At 34.5% G+C, this 19,905-nt stretch overlaps 1 protein-coding gene across 2 annotated transcripts; it reads left to right on the top strand.

The window, feature by feature from the left end:
- Positions 1 to 903: 903 nt before the first annotated feature.
- Positions 904 to 14,010, top strand: LOC128029997 (serine protease hepsin). 2 transcript variants are annotated; one of them, XM_052617448.1, is made up of 13 exons: positions 904 to 1,198; positions 1,931 to 2,034; positions 5,537 to 5,638; positions 5,718 to 5,759; positions 7,408 to 7,537; positions 7,620 to 7,736; positions 8,096 to 8,136; positions 8,225 to 8,390; positions 8,829 to 9,025; positions 9,799 to 9,894; positions 11,500 to 11,642; positions 11,795 to 11,959; positions 12,045 to 14,010. In XM_052617448.1, exons 2-13 carry the CDS (start codon positions 2,016 to 2,018, stop codon positions 12,096 to 12,098), a joined length of 1,272 nt encoding a protein of 423 aa, XP_052473408.1. In that variant the 5' UTR covers positions 904 to 1,198; positions 1,931 to 2,015; the 3' UTR covers positions 12,099 to 14,010. The 2 variants fall into 2 exon arrangements, with proteins under 2 accessions (XP_052473408.1, XP_052473409.1); XM_052617449.1 differs by having other exon boundaries at positions 904 to 1,204.
- The last annotated feature ends 5,895 nt before the right edge of the window (positions 14,011 to 19,905 follow it).

Below are 19,905 nucleotides of genomic sequence, written 5' to 3'. Positions count from 1 at the left end.
AATAACGTCAGTTGTTGCAACGTTGAAACAACGTTGATAATGTTTAATGCTAAATGGTTGAAAAATGTTAACAAAAACATTTGTAAATTAACATAAAAAAAAAAGATCTGTATATTGAATCAACTTAATGTCTTCAACAGCAACTGTAATGTGAACGAAGGGTGAGATGTGTTCTGTGAGGTCCTGGCAAAATGAGATAAGAAAATCGCTTCCTTTATTATCTTTTGAAAATAGTAAAGTATAAGTTTACAAATGGGTAAAGAACATGCAACCTGCAGAAGATAAATACTTGTGTGTGTATTTTTGTATTGCTTTATCACAGATGCTCAAGTCAGATGCTCATCTGATGTTGTTGTGCTGCTGTTATGTGTTGATCCAATTTGCAAAATCGATATTATTTCAACGTTGAAATGCCAGCTGGCCAATTCTTGGCAACACTGGTTACTGTAGTTCAGCTATAGTACAATATTTATTTATTTTTTATTTTTTATTTTTTTGTGGGTTCATTGCCAAACAAGTGAATAACATTTTCCTCAGGAGAGTGACAAAAAAACAGCTTCCCGGTTCAATGTCTGACTATTACAATTACTTCCATTAGCTTTTTGTGAAATTTGGAATAACTCTTTAATCTGTTGTTTGACCTCTAGTCCCCACCAATGACAAAATCAAAACTACACTCTTGCTAATATGAATATTATGAACTATTATTTTTCTCTTTGAAAATTTTATTATTATTAATATTTTTTATTAGTAGCCTACTGGTCAATTTCGTACGCGGAAGAAACAAGATAGGCCTATAGTTACACATTTTTTTCACATGGCATCATATCGCAGACGCAGTCCAATCACTCGATGACGTGCCTCATCAGATGAGCTCCTGCTGAAGGTGAGTCGCGCGTACACAGATTCACCTGTCCAGCGCGCGCGCACGCCTGCTCACACTTACACACCTGCGCTCTCGTGAGACTCGCTACTGACCGGAAGAGGGAGGTTTCTATACCAGTGAAGAAAGAGCAGAGAGAGAGTGAAGTGAAGCGCTGTCCTGCCGGAGAATAGCTTCCTTTAACACACAATAAAAGAGCGAAGGACTCCGGGGGAAGTGAAATACCAACGCGAATATCTCGAAGAAACCACTGATTTACTTCTTCATCTGTTTGATTCATATCCAGGGGTTCATCCCAGAACCTAAAGCGGAGAGGTAAAGGTGATAACTTTTTTTTTACTATTAAGAGCATTAATTAAACTGGAAGTAAACGAATAAAACATTAATATTTTATATATTCCCATTATGGTCATTTATATGCAATAATGATAACAACAATTACTTATGAGGTCAGTTGTTTTTCCAAACATTTTCTTCCTTATGTAACTGACCATCAGGACGGAATTCGTTACATTGGATTTTTTCAGTTTTATACCGGATATTTTATAATTATTTTTACAATTATTTATTAATTTAAAAACTTTTTACTTACATTTAATTAAAAATAAAGAAAATAAATGTTAGGCTAAATGGAAACAGAGACAAAAAGTCAATGTGTACCTGAACACAATTACATACTAAAATTCTTTCAGTCTTGTTTAATTTGAAACAAAATGTAAAGTTATAAATGATTAAGTAATTTATTATGGTTCAGCCAGTTTTAATTTAATTATTAATGAATAAACTTTTAGGAGTTAGTAGCAAGGACATTCATGAATGCACAAGTTAAGTTTAGGGCAACAACGTTTATTTATTTATTTATTATCATTATTATTATTATTACGTTGAAAATATATATTTTTACGGTGATTGTTAATATCAGCACTGACTGTAACTCTCTGAATTATTTCTCAGTTTGCCCTTTGGTTTATTTAACTTGCTTAACCCATATTTGTCCATGACAGAGGTAGGATTACTTTGTAAAAGCATTTTCCGTGACTTTTTCAGGTTCGAAGAAGCAACAGAAGGTTTTGAGGAGGAATCATAAGAATCTGTTCCAAGCTTAGTTTCCAGTTTTCTATTTTGGATAAAGATGCCAGAGAAGAAGATCGGTGAGTAGGCCTGTTTCTCTGCTTTTTGACATCAGACGACTGCTGTGTTAAAGATTAACAGAGATGGGTCATGTACTCGATTTGTTTTGGTCAGTATTGATCTGTGTATTACTTTGACAAAAGGCCAAAAGGTGTGAAGACATGATGTGATGTGCCGATACAGCTATTTACCTGCACAGAAAAGCTTTTCTTAGACTAGAATTTACTTTTACTTGTCAATATTTTTTTAGGATTATGGATTATATGTTCTACACCAAAACAGTTCTTTATAGTGAATGCTTTTCATTGTAGATGTCAGACTTGAACATTTCAGTGCTGATACATTAGGTAAAGGTTGCTGTGATGTTTTAATTTGGCTGCAAAACTTAAATCATCCAGGTACGACCAAGAGAGAGAGAGACAGTGAGTGAGAGAGAGCAGTGTACCATGAAGAATACAAACCCCGACTCAGACAAAAGTACTACTTGTTCTCTGGTCACATGGGTCATGGTAGGTGCTGTAAACGTTCTGAGGCATTTGGGAAATTCTCAGGAATCAAATGTGAGAGAGCAAAGAGAAAGAAAAAAAAAACCTTCATACTGTTTCAGTTTTGTTCTGACCTCTAATGTAACTATTCAAAGCTGGGTCCGTTGAGAACCAAGGTGTGATATGGATGATCTCATTTTCACTTGTTACTCTTCTGTTTCAAGCGCATAGTTTTTTAGCATGCATCAATGACCAAGACATTTCACAACTAGAACTGTAACTGATGCTGTGTTTCAGTCCAACATCTGATCTAGATTTAAAATTTGCTGTGTTATTAGAAGCCCCCTGGAAAGCAGCTTAATAGCATAATTCACGCAAATTATTTTCTGCTTTATACACCTTAGGGTAAATGACATGGTGTAGGTCCTTTTTACAGTGCGTGCCATAGATTGTAAGTTCATGTACAATTAATAATCTGACTAAGGTCTATTAATTAAAAGTTTGGGGTCGGTGCGATTTTTTTGTGAGTGTACAATATTTCTTACATACTGTAGTGTATGTAAGAAATAACGTTAGTGACTTTAGTTAATTATCTCAGCTCTTGGTGTTTGAAATTAAATTCAAAGAAAGTAAAAACAGAAGCCCAACACCATTTTTCTCAGCATGTGAGAAACATCAGTCTAACATCACTTTCCTTCTGTAATATTTGGGACCATGACCTGTGATTCCCTCAGAGAGTATGGATCATCAAGCTCTAGCATGAACGAATTTCCCAGCAAACACATCACACCTTGTTCTCAAAAAGATAGTCCACCCAAAAATGAAGATTATATAATAATTTACTCATTTACTTTGTCATTCCAAAGCTGTATGCTTTTCTTTCCTCTGTGGAATACAGAAGGTGATGTTGGTAATGAAACAATTTTGCATCCCATTATAGTATTTTTTTTTGTCCATACATTGGAAGACAGTGGTACGGAGCCCCACACACGGCATGCAGAAAAAAAAATAGTAGGCTTAATCTTGTGAACGAGTTACTATTTAGTTCCCTCGATTTATATATTGTGCGCACAATTTACTATTTCTTTCCCTCGAATTATAAATTATTTGCACAATTTACTATTTCGTTCCCTCAATTTATAAATTGTGCGCACGATATACTATTTCATTCCCTCGATTTTTAAATGATGTGCACAATTTATAAATAGAGAGAACAAATTAGTAAATTGTGCACACAATCTAGCAAATCAAAGAAAATTAAATAGCATTCGTTTTCATGTTTTAGTAAACCGAGGGATCGAATAAGTAAATCGTGTGCACAATTTATTAATTTTTTCTTGCATGTCATGTGCGGTGCTCCATACAATGAAACCCAAAATGCATGGTTACCAAATGTCTTCAAAATATATTATTTTTTGTCATACAGAAGAAAAAAGTATGACAGAATTTCCTTCGAGATTTTTATAACTTTTTTTGTGCTTGTTTGATTCATGAGGATCATAATACTGTAAAGAGTTTTTTCTAGGTTATAGGTCCTATGTCAGTTCAGTCCTGATGCAGAGCTGCAGCAACCTGTTTTGTGTGTTTGTTTGCTCTGGGGTTATCAGACAGCACAGTCTTTGCTTTGCTGTTGTCTGATGTCGCATGAGAAGACTGTTAATCATCACACCAGAGCTTCTGCACAAGCTCTTCACAGTCTGGAAAACACATGTTTTGTGATGTTCCACAAGACAGCCACATGTGCAGAACCTCCTGTGCATCTAAGCAGAATCTGAAGCCCGTTAATCACAAAATCCTACATGTCTCACTCCTACATGTACATGTTTGTTTGCTAAATATTATTAAATTAATATTATTAAGTTAATTCTGATTATCCCTGATCATTCTTGTGATGGAATGTAGTTTAGTTGGAGCCTTGGCTAATTAGTTCAGAAATCCACCTGTTATGCTCATATCAGATGTGCATATTCATATATAATTCAATGAAAATTATAAATTATATATTATAAAAAAATATTATATGTAATGTTTTACAAAACTATAATATATATAATATATTACATACATAATATATATTTAATATACCTAAATAATTTTGATTTGTATAATTGATAATTGATAGTGTTCCTGTAGCTCAATTGGTAGAGCACTGCTATATCAAGGTCGGGGGTTCGATTCCGCGTGAACATATGATAGGTAAAAATTGATAGCCTGAATGCACTGGAATTCGCTTTGGATAAAAGCGTCTGCTAAATGCATTAATTTAATTTAATTTGATGAAGAGATAAAGGAAAAATAATTCAGTATTCATAATTTTCCCCTTCATTTTTGATTCACATCAAGAAAATAAAAATGAATTAGGAGAAACAAAAGTTGTTTACACACACTCAATATATATATATATCTTATGAATATCTTCAAGGTCATACTGAAATCATTTGATTCCAGACTTTGGTATCTTGGCAAATCTTAACACAGTTGCCTCTAGGACATTGTTGACATTTTCTCTGAACCTATAGCATCTTTTAGGTAACTCTTGTGAGATTATTTGGGTCTTTTTATTTCAGGATAAACATCTAAGAAGCAGGATGCATACGTCATTTGTATATCAAAGTCATATTTATATGTGGATGTGTTTTATTTGGAATGATAATAGTTATGAATGAGCAAAACTGGTCAGTGCTTTAAACCTTTAAGCCTTGGTAAATGCTCAGTGCATGCAGGAATGGATATGACACTGACTTGGTTACATTTTTAGGAACATATCTCCACACACACACACACACACACACACACACACAGACACTGGTCTGTGTGTGTGGAGAGATAGCTGATCATGGCACTGAGATGATGTCCTATGTTTACTTTAGCAATAAGGAATTGATGACTTTGGACTATTGATCTCATTCATGGTTGTACTTTTCTTTTATCAGCTCTGTCATGCTTTATGTGTTTGCGCACAGGCATGAATTTTAACATTCACATAATCTTAAACTACTGCTTTAAATATATGTTTTGTCCTGTTTCTGTCCTACAGGAGGTCCAGGGATGAGTATCTTCAGCTGGTGTCGGGTGGTCGCTGCTGTAGCTCTGATCTTGATCATACTGGGAGGGCTGGGAGCCGCCATCTGGGCCCTTGGTGAGACTTTCTGCTTGCTGATTTAATGAAATACCGCAGTCATTCCAGAGACACTTTACACGTGATGTCGTTTTTTCAGTCACGTATCTTAGAACAACAGAAGATACTGGATTATTTGAAGGTAAGCATTGTTCAATTGTACTCATATTTGAATAAGATCTATTTAATATGTATATATACATTATATAAATGTATAATACTTCTAGTTAATTAAGATATATACATTATGTTGCTTAGTTTTTAAAAATAATGCTGCTTTTATTCTGAAATTCAGTAACTTTAATTTAACATTAATTTAACATTTATTATGTTGCTCTCTTATGAGAACTTCCCCCCCCTCCACATCAATCTACACTCCACGCACCATATACTGACAAAGCAAAACAGAATTGTCACACATTCGTAAATTTATAAAAAATAAAAAATGAAATAAGTACATTGCCTAAGTATAAGTCTCAAGCTCTGTCAGGTAGGATGGGGGCAGGCAGGTGCACATTTTCTGGTTTCTCCAGAGATATGTGATTGGGTTCAAGATCAGGCTGTGGCTGGGCCACTCAAGGACATTCACAGAGTTGTCTAATAACACTCTTGTTGTGTGCTTAGGGCCACTGTCCTGTCGGAAGATAAACCTTCTGCCCAGTCTGTAGATGAAAATAATATATTGATTATATTTATGTTTTATTTAATAATTTAACATTTTAAAGTAAAATGAAATGTAAATGTATAATTAATATTCTTAAATGTATCATTTTGAGCTATAATATTGCTTTACATTGCTGTATACTCAGAGGCATGTCTACATGATGGTCAGGGGTGGCACTGGTCCCCATGAAATTTGGCTTGCCACCCCAGGTGATCCCAAGCACCCCCCCCCCCATAGGCTTGTAAATTTCCAATTGCGTCTGGCAGTGGAGGATCCTGGCATGTACAGCTGCCTAGGGCCACTTTCTTCTACTCTTTATACTTAATTTTAGGCGGTTTCTATCGTGTGATATGACAAATATCGAGAGCACATAACGTTACATGATTAATGTAATGTGTGAGGACCAATCTCTCCACTCACAAGCGGATTTTACTCTCACAAAACTGGTCATGTGCTTTTAAATATACAATGTTCTTTTATGCATTGGCTCAGATATTGTGTGTACATGCTCAAACGTTGTCTTCGCATTACTGAAGACCAGAAGAGCCTCTTTTTCTAACTCAGGTGAAGAGTAAGCTTATCTCACTATGGAAGCGAGCTGATTATAGTCAGCCTTCTCTAGTTATTTATTTTATTAATAGCCTACTTGTTTTAGTTAAGCGCTGAAATTGTGAAAATGGATTTATTCAATAATTTTGCATGCAAAATGAAATTTGTATTTTGTTGTTTTTGTATATAGTTTTCCAATTAGTGCATCAACCAGATTCCAGAAATAATCACTGAGGGTGCTTCTGAAATTAGATAGGGGGCTCTAGTCTTAATGCATTTTCTCATATGTTGTCCCAATTTGCCATTGTTATCACTATGTTTACTTCGATATCATACTTACTACTTGCTAGTATAATTCAACAAATGGCATCCAGTTATAATCTCAGAAATAAAATTGCATTTCACATTTTCAATCCCAGTGGAAATGTTGAATGAGGTCTTGCTGTGTGCATTGCATCGTATGATGCAGTATTACACTGTGCATTCTGCTTGTATGCTATATCCATGCAACACAGAGAGTGTGTCCGGTCATCTTTAACAGTATGAACATGCTCACTGTCTTGATCATGTTTTGCAGTGCAGGTGAGCGCAGCAGACCAGAGGCTGCGAGTTTTCGACACCACCCAGCGGAGATGGAAACACGTCTGCTCATCCAGCGCCAACCAGCTCATAGCCAACATCAGCTGTGAGGAGATGGGCTTCGTCAGGTAACAAACACACAACACGTACCAGGTTCACAGCTAACTGTGTTTCAGTCATGTCTTGATTTGTGTTTTCTTCTATATTCAGAGCAGTGAATTACTCAGTGACATGTGCTCCTGATAATAGTGGTGACAAAGATTTCTTCTGCGTCAAAGAGAGTGAGTTAACATATGGGAAGAAGATAAAAACAGCCCTCTATCCTTGGTGAGACATTGCCATTTCATATGACTAAAACTAAATATATACAGCATGGACATTACCAAATTCAAATGGAAAGATCTACTTTGAAACCCCCATCAACCATTGTTTTAATATAATGAAATATTTGTTATTAATATTTTGCTTGCAAAAAAAAAATCGATTTCATCAGAATACACAGCTAATTTTAAATGGCGATCAAATCCATCATCATATTAGATATGATTTCTTAAGGATCATGTGACATTGACAACTGGAGTAATGGTTGCTTAAAATTCTATTTAGAATTAAAAAAAAACTAAACAATAACTAAATGCTAAAAACCGGTAAGCTCTTTAAAACATTCTGTTTAATTTCTGTTACAGTAAATGTGACAAAGGTCAGATAATTCAGGTGATTTGTCAGGGTAAGTGCTACAACGCAAGCATATTTGTAGCATATTGAATATTTGCACTGCACATGGTTTGCTATTTGTTTGCTCTCCATCGCTGTAGACTGTGGTCGTCGTATGCTGCCTGAAGAGCGGATCGTGGGGGGAGTGGATGCCCGCCAGGGTTCGTGGCCGTGGCAGGTCAGCTTACAGTATGACGGAGTTCATCAGTGTGGTGGATCCATCATTTCAGATCGCTGGATCATCAGTGCCGCACACTGCTTTCCTGAGTGAGTGACATACACTTATTACTACTATCTTTTCTAAAACATGCTTGCAACATCCTGAAAGATGCCATCAACAGGGGTGTCCCAATTTGTGTACATATACACTATTTTATGGTGTTTTTAGTATAAATAATAATAGAAAAATTAAAAAAGAAAAAATACACTAAAAATTTCTCGATGATGCACTTAATTAACAGACAAAAGCGAAGTCTGGAATGTTTAGTTTTAATTAGACAATGGAGGGGGAGGGGCTATCAGACTCTGATATCGGATGACAGAATAACTGATTGCGTGCTTTAATACCTTGAAAACTCATTGTTCTTAAATTACTTTCATCTTAAAATTATTTAAAACATTAACTATACCCATTTTTAAACTACTTCACACTTTCTGGCTAGGCTTTCTCAAACCAACACCAAAATTTGGTGCCTGTATCCTCAGGAGGTATCGTCATGTTTCACGCTGGCGGGTTCTGATGGGAACGATCTACAACACTCCCATCAGTAAGAACGTTGTGATCGCTGAGGTGAAGACGGTTGTCTACCACAGCAGCTACCTGCCCTTCGTCGACGCCAACATTGATGACAACAGTCGAGACATAGCAGTCCTGGCACTGACAAAACCTCTGCAGTTCACTGGCAAGTTTTTACATTTAGTTACACTGAGTTTTACATTGAGTTTCAATGAAAATCCAGCTCCATATAAATGCATATTAAAGTAGGGTGACCATGTCCTTTTTACCTGAAACATCTTGACGAGGATTTCTATATTGCCAAATAAATCCAGGTTTTTTTTGTTTTTACTCTCTGGTTAAAATCTTTTATCTTTTAAATGTTACTGTAAATGTCATGTTGAGTTTTTTTGTGTGTTGTGTTGTGTCAAGGCATTTCAGTACACAAGTATTTGCATAAAAGAATATTATAATATAATTCATAATAGAAATATGGCTCTGTGGAACATGGACAACTCTTTACTGGCAGCAGTTTAATCACAGTCTGTTATGAGTTGTTTTTCATTAGGTTCTGGTATGTTACAGGTCTGTCTGACTGAACACTGAGCATTATAGTTAAACCTCGCTCCGGTCTCAGGTTGCTCGTCCTGAGAACAAAGCTCCTCTATTTCCAAGTGGCCTTGAGTTGAAACAAGATAATACAGGCAGAAGTTTCTAGAAGGACAAAGCTTTGCCTCATCTCCACAGTGCTCTGTAACCATTAACTAGAATGTTATTTCTGGATGGAATATATTGGATTTGATTCTGAAAATGTATCTTTTCCCAATACGAATTGAAATAAATAGAGCATTAGAAGCTAAAAATTGCTCATCATTCCCTCTAGTGTACTTTTATAGTGTTGTGTTTGACCGTGTGAAATGGTTTTCTTCTCAGTTGACATCAGTTGTTTTGGTGTTTTAGATTATATCCAGCCAGTGTGTCTTCCTACCCATGGCCAGCGTTTGGCAGATGGGCAGATGGGTACAGTAACCGGCTGGGGTAACATGGAGTATTATGGTTAGTAATCTCATGCTGTCATACTGTCTCTGAAGTGCTGTATTCCACTGTTTATCATCTCTTTTTAGTCTGTCTGTCTGGCTTTGGCCTTTTTTTGTCAGTGAGCTGTGTGAGTGATTATGAGTCAATACACTTATTTGTGATAGAAACCTAACAGGCGTATCACATCATTCCAGTGTTGTTATCACTTGTGAAAAAGAAGTGTGCTTAATCGTATTGAATGTGCCCTTGTAGTGTACAACTCTACAAATCTTAAAGAATATTTTATAAAAAAGGTACTTGCAAATAAGATATAAAAAGACATAAAATGCTACTTTAAGTCTATTTAAAGAGAGTACACATTAATGATGGTTTCTTAATGCACTTTAATGCTGTCAAATGATTTTTTTTAATTTAAAGTTCATTTGAAATAATTTCAACAATCCTTCATAAAACTGTTAAGAAGTACACTTGATGTGTTGAAATGTATATTTACAAATGTATTTAAAAGCATGACATACAGGTTTCAATTAAAATTACAAGTACATTAGAAAGTACACAAAGACAAGAAGTATTTATAAAGTTAGATATGTGACCCTGGACCACAAAACCAGTCTTAAGCATCAATTTGTCGAAATTAAGATTTATACATTATCTGAAAGTTGAATAAATATGCTTTCCATTTATGTATGGTTTATTAGGATCGGAAAACATTTAGCAGAGATACAATTATTAGAAAATCTAAAATCAGAGGGTGCAAAAAAACTAAATACTGAGAAAATTGCCTTTGAAGTCGTCCGAATGAATTCTTAGCAATGCATATTACTAAACAAAAAAGTGTTGATATATTTACGGTAGTAAATTTACAAAATATATTCATGGAACATGATCTTTACTTAATATCTTAATGAAAGAAAAATGTATAATTTTGCCCCATACAATGTTTTTTTGGTAATTGCTACAAATATACCCCAGCGACTTAAGAATGGTTTTGTGGCCCACAAACTTTGAACAAATGTTCTGTTAATGTTACTAGATGAACAAAAACCCAAAGTGAGTGAGAACATTCCCTGTTAGCTGAGTATATGTCATGGCATTCACAATTATATTTTTTATGTCCCAACAGTGAGAAAAAGTAAAGCAAAAGTTACTTTCAGTAAAAATGGACAATGCAACACACTGTGATTAATTGATTTTTATAATAGTAATGCAATTTTGTTACAAATAACAATGCTTTTAAAGGCATAGTTCATCCAAAAATGTAAAATCTGTCTTTATTTACTCACCCATTTTGTCATTTCAAATCTGTATTATTTAGTTTTTTTTCTGCTTTGATGAATGATGGTAATGACTTCCGTTCAAAGTAAAGGGAACACGTTTTTTTTAGGTTACCAACATTCTTCAGAGTAACTTCTTTTATGTTCCACCAAAGCAAAGAAAGTCATGCAGATTTGGAATGATGTGAGGCTGAGTAAATGATGACAAAAATGTTCATTTTCAGGTGCACTATCCCTTTAAAAATGATAATTCCAACAAGACTTGAAGTCAACAGTAGACAGTAGTTTGAAAAAGCATGAATATTCCTTTTAAGGGATTTCAGAAAAGTTTATACAGTATCTCTTGCAGGCACTCAAGCCAACGTCCTCCAGGAAGCCCATGTGCCCATCATCAGTGATGTTGTTTGCAATGGCCCGGATTATTATGACAACCAGGTCACAACCACCATGTTCTGTGCTGGTTATGAGAAAGGAGGAACCGACTCCTGCCAGGTATCCACCACTCAGCTATGACATCATCAGTCCAGATGGACAGAGCAGCTCATGTCCACTAGAGGGCGACATTCATACCTAATGTGCAAGATGTGGCTGTGTGGAATTGTGAAGTTATATGAGATGTGATACTGTCTCTCATATGATGTCAGGGGGACAGTGGTGGTCCTTTCGTAGCATCAGATGTCCTGTCTAAGACCAGCCGTTATCGTTTGCTGGGGGTGGTGAGCTGGGGTACAGGCTGCGCCATGGCCAAAAAGCCCGGCGTCTACACACGGGTGTCACGCTTTCTGCCTTGGTTATCCACAGCCATGAGGGTGAGTGATGCAGGATGATGTCACACTTTCCACAGCATATCTACATATCATCAATACAAACATTCTCTCACATTTATCTCCATAGATGTATGAAAACTCCCCAGGGGTCCACAAAATGGCACGAGCGGTTACACCATAGCCATTCAGAGCGGACAAATGCTTAATATAAGACTGAAATGTTGCTCGTTGAGGTCAGATGTGTTGCTCGGATCAGTCTGCGATCAGACGTCTGGTGTTCATCAGATGTTCTGTGATGATCAATCTGTCTCAAGGACAATATCTGACCCACGGAGGCCAAGAACAATTTCTGATGCTGTACTTTTAGGGTTTAATATGTTTATGAACATAGCATGTTTTATTAACATTACAATAAAACATGCTATTTTTCTCTGAAAATCTGTATAATGCGATATATAAGGTAATAAAATTAGCAATTTTGGCTAAACCCAAAACCACTCATAATACATGTGTGTATATATATATATATACATACATAAATATATACATACATACCTGTGTGTATATATAAACTTTTTTTTTTCACACACAAAACCAGTTGATAATTTCAGGCTATAGGGTATTTTTATCCTACTTTATTGCAAAACAAATTAAATCCATGTTCATATTCAGCTCTAGTTCATTTACTAAAAAAAATAAACAAAGAAACATAAAAAAAATCTATTAATTTAAGTAATATAATGCTGTACAAACAGGCATAACATGGACTCCAGACAGTAACACACACACACAAACACAATTTTTTCACAGTCCTAAATCTGACAAGAACTTTATAACAACTTTAGATCAATCTACAGTATTTATATCAAATTTGTTTACTAGTGGCACAGGTCCAGTCAAAACCTGTAGTGCATGCACTTGTAAGAACATTTCACCGAATAAGACAGGCCTCTGTGACATGTGCCATCATTAAATGTGTACTTAAATAGGTTTTATGAATTGAAATGGCAAGAATGGTGACGTTTCATGAAAACTACACATCTGATGTATTTTACATGTATTATATTATATTTTCTCTTCTTTTTTCTTAAAGTTGCCCCTTTTATGCCATTTTTACAGTTCCTAATATTATTTTGGGAGACACCTACAATAGGGTTACATACATGCAAGGCCAAAAAACGCTTTTGTTTTTTCAAAATATGCATTTAATATCACCTAATTTTCCAGCAATTCTCAAACGATTCGTTTGAAGCAGTTCAAAGATTCAATGTCTCTAAACCCCTCCTTTCTGTGAGCCTGCTCTGCTCTGATTGGTCAGATGGCCCAGTCTGTTGTAATTGGTCTACGGCGTACAGCGGTGTCAGAAATACTACACATTTTTCAATAGTTCTGTATTTTGAACGCTCTACTGAAAATATAAACCTCTATTATTTCTAACACTTACAGGTTGTGATTCAGTGAAGCAGCTGGTCCAGATAAACAGGGTACCTAGCCATCTTTCAAAAGCAACCGTTTCATGAATTCGGTGTTGAACTCCGAATGACATGTTTGTGGGCCGGGCAACGTAGAACATAGGCGCACATTATGCAAATATATTACCCACGTCAAGGAACTGGGATTCAAATTCCTAATGACTCGTTTAGGCTTTAGAGAGCTGATTCTTTATTTTGGGAATAATAATAACTTTATTTATCATGCACTTTACAATATTGCTGATTCTTTACATTCACATACAGCTTCATTACACACTACATGAAAAGCAATAATGGAAATGGCATAATAGGGGCAATTTAAAGATGGGTTAAGCATTGAAGTGACATGCACAAAATGTAAAGACACAAACCAAAGACTGGTTTAGAGAGCAGTATGAATAAACCGTGGCAGTCAGTATTGTTGCTTATATTGTTGTACATATGAATAGCTTCCTTATTATATGCAATGCACTGATTAATTCAATTGTATGTCTAATTTTATGATAAGCTGCTATATTGTTATCCAGATTTTGTACCATAACCTTCTGAGTAACATTTTTGTAGTAATTTGGTAGCTCTTTATGCCTGTTGAATATGAAAACAATAAATCTAAAAAAAACATTTGGCTTTTGTTATACAAATATGCTTATTTTTCTGTTTTCATGTTCATGAAACTAATTGATATGAATATGTGTACAATACAGAATTTCTGACCTTTGACATAGTAATCTCACTTTTCTATTTCATTTTTATTTTGGTGTGCCACCCATAATATGACTTTTAAATGCTGAAATAAAGCCTTTTTTTAATATTAATACTTTGTGGTTATTTTTGTTTGTGCTTTAGAAACTTGACATAAAATCATCTATGCATTTAATGATTTTTATATATAAGTCATACTTAGCTGTGTGTAAATAACACACACTCACACACACACACACATGCACGCACACACATGTTTTTATGTTAATGATGAATAAATGTACAATATAAAAAATTCTGACCTTACACATAAACAGTACTTTTTACTGTATATACATGATTTTAAATACTGAAATAAAGTAATTAATTTTATTTTTAATAAAACAAATGTGGTTATTTTTATTTGTGCTTAAAAATGGTCAAAAGACATCTAAGCATTTAATTATCTATATTAATAAATGTGTAAATGTTCATGTTAAAAGTTTATTTTAATTTAATTTCAACATGTATATACACAAAAATGTTTTGCTTATTACAGTATTGTCCTTAATTGTATTATTATTATTATATGCCTGTATTATAATGTGTATAGTTGTTTAAATCCTGTTAACCGCTCTAATTTTCACAGTTTTCTGATGGTATTTAAATTAATTGAACACATATCAAATCTTTCCTTCATAAAAACTACTTGGCATCCATGGAATCATTGCTGGGTGGAAAAAATGTGTCTTTCTAGCTGATGTAAATTTTTGTTTTGGCAGTAAAATGCCTTATACTCAAATGGCAGTTCAGTAATGCTAGGATGGAGGGAAAGCATAAAGAAATCAGTGCTAAGCACACAAGGAAGTGGAAAGAGAGCGACACTCGTGGCTGTAAAGGTTGGAATAGTGTATGTCCCAGCCCAGCCTAAAACTTTCTTGTAAGAGGTCCTTGCAAATGAGCATCCTCCATCCGACAGAGTGTTTTTCAGCGCAGTTTCTACTGAGAAAGAGCTCCGCTCTCATCTGCTCCACTACTGAGCCACCGCTCGAGGGACTGCACCAGCACAGAGGGCTTTTCGTGGCCCTGTGACAACTGATGAAATGAGAAGGATGAAGACCCAAACCGCTGTCCATCTGATGTGGCTCCTGATTTTAGTTCTGCAGTTTGCTTCACTTACCAAAGGTGTGTTTTCAGGTTTCATTTGAATGCTTATGGTTAAAGAAAATGGCAGTTTTTGTGATAGATTTGGATAGTTCATGTTCCTCGACTTTTTAACTTCCATTGAATAAGCTGTTGTGTTTCATAGGACAATACAAATAACTGTTGGTAAATTAGTTGGATTTTCTAAACTTTATATTTTGATTGGCTCAAAATGAGAGGATTTGAACATTTCTTTATTCATATTTACACCTTATTGGCTAGTTTGTGTACAGGTGTGGTCATTAGAATAGTCAAGTTCATAATTTCTTAGTCAAATGAGTGAAACCCTCCTCCTTACGCTGTTCCTTCTCTCCTGTGCTTTAGGCCTGGATCATTTTATAGTTCCTCAGAATTTGACCTCAGAGACCGGGAAAACTGTCACCTTTGAATGTGGTGTCAGTGGATTGAATGGGCAAAAAATCTGGTTTTACATTATGGGTTCAAAGGTCAATGATTCTGTGGCTTGTCCAGGAGACAAAAACAAATACTTACCCGCTCAGGTGACTTCTGCTTAAACTATTATGTTGCACAAACTGTACACTAGCACTGGACACACCTATCATTATGACAGTAACATTTCAGAATCCACTATAAAGAACATTTTGTGGAATGGAAAGGTTCCAAGGATGTTTGTTTAAAGTTATTCATGGAACATTCAATGCCAAAAATAATCTTTTTTTTAAAAAAATGCAGATGAGTTTTTTTTTTCTGTAAAGATTTTTTATATGAATTATTAAGAAACAGAGTATATTTAATCGTTCCAGTTGTAAAATGATAGTTCCCTTACACTGACCATAACTCTTTCACTTTTCCCCAGTCAATGAAAGCTTACTGTTATACAAAATCTAGCAGCGACGTAGCTGCTTGGGAAGTCGCAGGAACATCAGAAGATGACAATAACACAATTTTTTTGTGCAAGGTCAATGGTTTAAATGACAAAATCGGACGTCTTTATGTGTATGGTATGTTACTAGCAATTAAATGTGTGTGAGTGCATGCGTGTGTGTGTGTGTGTGTGTGTGTGTGTGTGTGTGTGTGTGTGTGTGTGTGTGTGTGTGTGTGTGTGTGTGAACGTAAACAGCCACTTGTCTTTATGTCTCTCTCTCTGTGTTCCTTTTAGCAAATGATTCTTACTATGCAAAGCTCATTGGATACGTGATTGGGGGATTTTTAGCTGCCCTCATTACCATCGTTGTGGCATATATCCTGCTGAAAAGATCAGAGAAAGTACAGCATTGCTTCAGTGAGTTTGCCATTACTTTAATACTTGCACATCTAGTGCACATTATATACACAAAACCAGTCTTGAGTCGCTGGGGTATATTTGTAGCAATAGCCAAAAATACATTGTATGGGTCAAAATTATAAATTTTTCTTTTATGCCAAAAATCATTATGATATTGGTCCATGAAGATATTAAGTTACTACTGTACATATATTAAAACTTAATTTTTGTTTAGGAATATGCATTGCTAAGATTGCTAATAATTTTTTACAACTTTAAAGGTGATTTTTGCCCCCTCAGATTCCAGATTCCAAATATTGTCTGATCCTAACAAACCATACATCAATGGAAAGCTTATATATTCAGTATAAATCTCAATTTAACAAAAAAAGGTCCCTTATGACTGGTTTTGTGGTCCAAAGTCACATATGTCTGATTTTCGTGAAGAGATATTGAGTTACAGACAGACATAGTTTCTAAAGTTTGGTCTTGTTTTTAGGGTCGGTGGGTGGAATCCAAGATGACATGCAATCTGCACAATCTAAGCAATATTGAAACCCCTCTCATTCTTCTTATGAAAAAATGTGGATCTGATAATAATAATTATGAAATAGAACACACACTATAATATAATTTATGTAATATACAGCATGCAATTAGTTTCTATAGATTTGAAAAGCCGGTGTTTCCCAGGTTTCAGTCTTGTCCAGTAGATGGCGTCTTCTCTTCTCTGGTAATGTTCTTGGTTCAAAATCCTTTTTTTTTTTTTTTTTTTGGTCATGGAGCAACATTTTTATTTACTATCATAACTGTATTTCAGTTTCTAACCCTAACTTACACTTAAGTCAGAGGGATCCAGGAATATGTTCAGTTGGCTAATCCACTTTAATCATCAAGCAACTCCACCTATTAATAATGTATATCTAACAAATGCAAAGACTGGATTATTTAATCAAGGATCTGATGTTTAATGAATAGTCAAGTACTCTGTGTCATTGTTATGCTGTTTACAATATACATTTAATTGAGTTAGTTAGTTTTTATTTTCAATTTAATGTAAATTATGCACAACTGTGACTAATTTAATTTCATTTTATACTGCTATAAGTGGCAGAATGACAAAATTCACAGCACACAAACTGAGGGTAGCATTGAGTAGATCAATAGTAGATGGGTCAATATTGACTCAGGTGGCTGGCTGCACCCTGGAACGGCCGTTTTTCTCTTCTACTATGCTATCAATCCATGAGCATTTCGTTTTAAAGTTTGGCTCTGAAAAAGTGCGTTTAAGCCTGTTTTGAAGCTTTGACTATTTGCATATGTTCTCCAGAATTTGTAAACACTCAGGAGGAAACATTACAGCACACAACAACCATCTGCTTTAGCTCACAGTCAGATTTAAGTTTAATGTTATGATGTATGATATTTTAATGTATGATATTTTAACCATATGCTTATATCAATAAAAAAATGTTTAAACATTATTGTAACCATCTGAAATGTAGATGAGAACATTTTGAATCAGATTAGACGGTCAAATCGAAACCATTTATTTCATTATTTTTATTTTGCTTTTATTTTAATGCTTTTTTTTTAGAGAGACTCAAATACATAAAAAATAGAGTAATTTAATTAACCTATTATGTCTGTACTTTTCACCATCAAAAGGCAGCAGGTGCATAAACACACTTCTTTTTTTATTTTTTATCGTTTCAAATTCTTGTAATATGTTTAAATGACATATCATTGAGGCTTTTACTCTCTGTTTTATCAGCATGTACTTTTCATAAAGGTGATTATCTTGTATAAAGACTTTTATTTGGGGTCAGTTTGACCCAAGTATAAATATATTTTAGAATAATACAATAAAACAAATAGAAATCAACAAATGGCAGGTGTTTGTTTCCACAGTGTGTACACCAATGAAAAAAAAAAAAAAAAAACTAAATGTGAAAAGTCATTATATTTAATAATAGTGTCCTAAAAGATATTTTAACAATGGTGGAGAAAAAAAAAAAACTTATTTAGGTTATTTAGTTTATAATCAGTTCTTAAACTATTCTTAGAAGTCACCCTACGCTGAACATTTAAAGCTCAATCGATTAGCAGAACTAGATCTTATCATCATGATATACGTTACTTTTTATATTTTATTCTTTATTATTTTTGATGGTGTTCACGACATCAGCACAGCATTGATAAAAGAGTCGCATAAGCGTAGTCTTTCAGATGCCTGCTCCTGATTCATGTGTTTGCTGGAGATGCCAGAGAGCAGCTCCCTAACTGCATGTGCAGGCTTAAATACTGCGGTTAGGGTATATCATTTCTTCTGGAATGCTGCAGTAGGGCAGATTGTTGTTCTCTACATATATGACTGTAATCGGTACTGTTAATAAATAAATAAATAAATATTCCTTTACTACAAAAGCACATAATTTTACAAAATTTTCTTTGCAGTGATTAGGTTGATTCTTCATGCACACACTCTAAAGAGACACATTACTTTGGTTATAGACACTTCTTTGATTACTTGACTCGAAGCCTTTCTAGAGACTTTAGCCAGACTTACATGACAAAACATTGAGGGACAGTTATTTTTTCAAACTGCCAAATAAAAAATCCAAATGTCTTAATATATGACTTTACATACAATTCAAAAGATTAGTGTACATTCTTGAAGAAAGATGCACCAGTATATATATGTATATATATATATAATTTAATACCTACACAATGATTGCCATTTTCATGATGCAATTTACCTATTTATACATTGCAAAAAATATGTATATATTGTAGATCGTATAATTACAGTATTATTATATTTTTCATAAATGTAATAACAAAATTTCTACAGAAATGTACAAACTCTCACATATATCTTGTCTCTCTCTCTGTCCACATGCACACACACACACACACACACACACACACACACACACACACACACACACACACACACACACACACGTATACATATGTCTGTATATACAATATACATATATTGCAAAACATTTTATAACGTATACTATATATTGTATAAATGTTTATATAATATGATATAAATATTTATTTTATATAAAAATATATATTTGTAACTATTATTAGAGATTTTTTAATATTCCTATATATTTCATGTTTTTGCAAAGTTGCGATATTTGGTTCAAATGGTTTTTAAAATGTTTTTAAACATGAATTTTGCTGCTGCCTTATCAGGGTAACATCCTAATTCTATGTAGCAATGATTTTTGCCTTTGTATAGGGAAAACCAAACATATGAGACAGTGATGCCTTGCACCCTTCAAAGTGTTCACATAATGTGCTCTGCCCTTCGAAGTTATGCTCATTCTGCCCATAGTGTCACATTACTGGTGACTGCTGGATAAAGGACTTTAGCTTTAATGCCT

Source organism: Carassius gibelio, chromosome A16, assembly GCF_023724105.1.
Source record: "Carassius gibelio isolate Cgi1373 ecotype wild population from Czech Republic chromosome A16, carGib1.2-hapl.c, whole genome shotgun sequence".
Lineage (NCBI taxonomy): Eukaryota > Metazoa > Chordata > Actinopteri > Cypriniformes > Cyprinidae > Carassius > Carassius gibelio.
The sequence above is the reverse complement of the archived record's forward strand: the minus strand, read 5'-3'. Positions and strand labels throughout refer to the sequence as shown.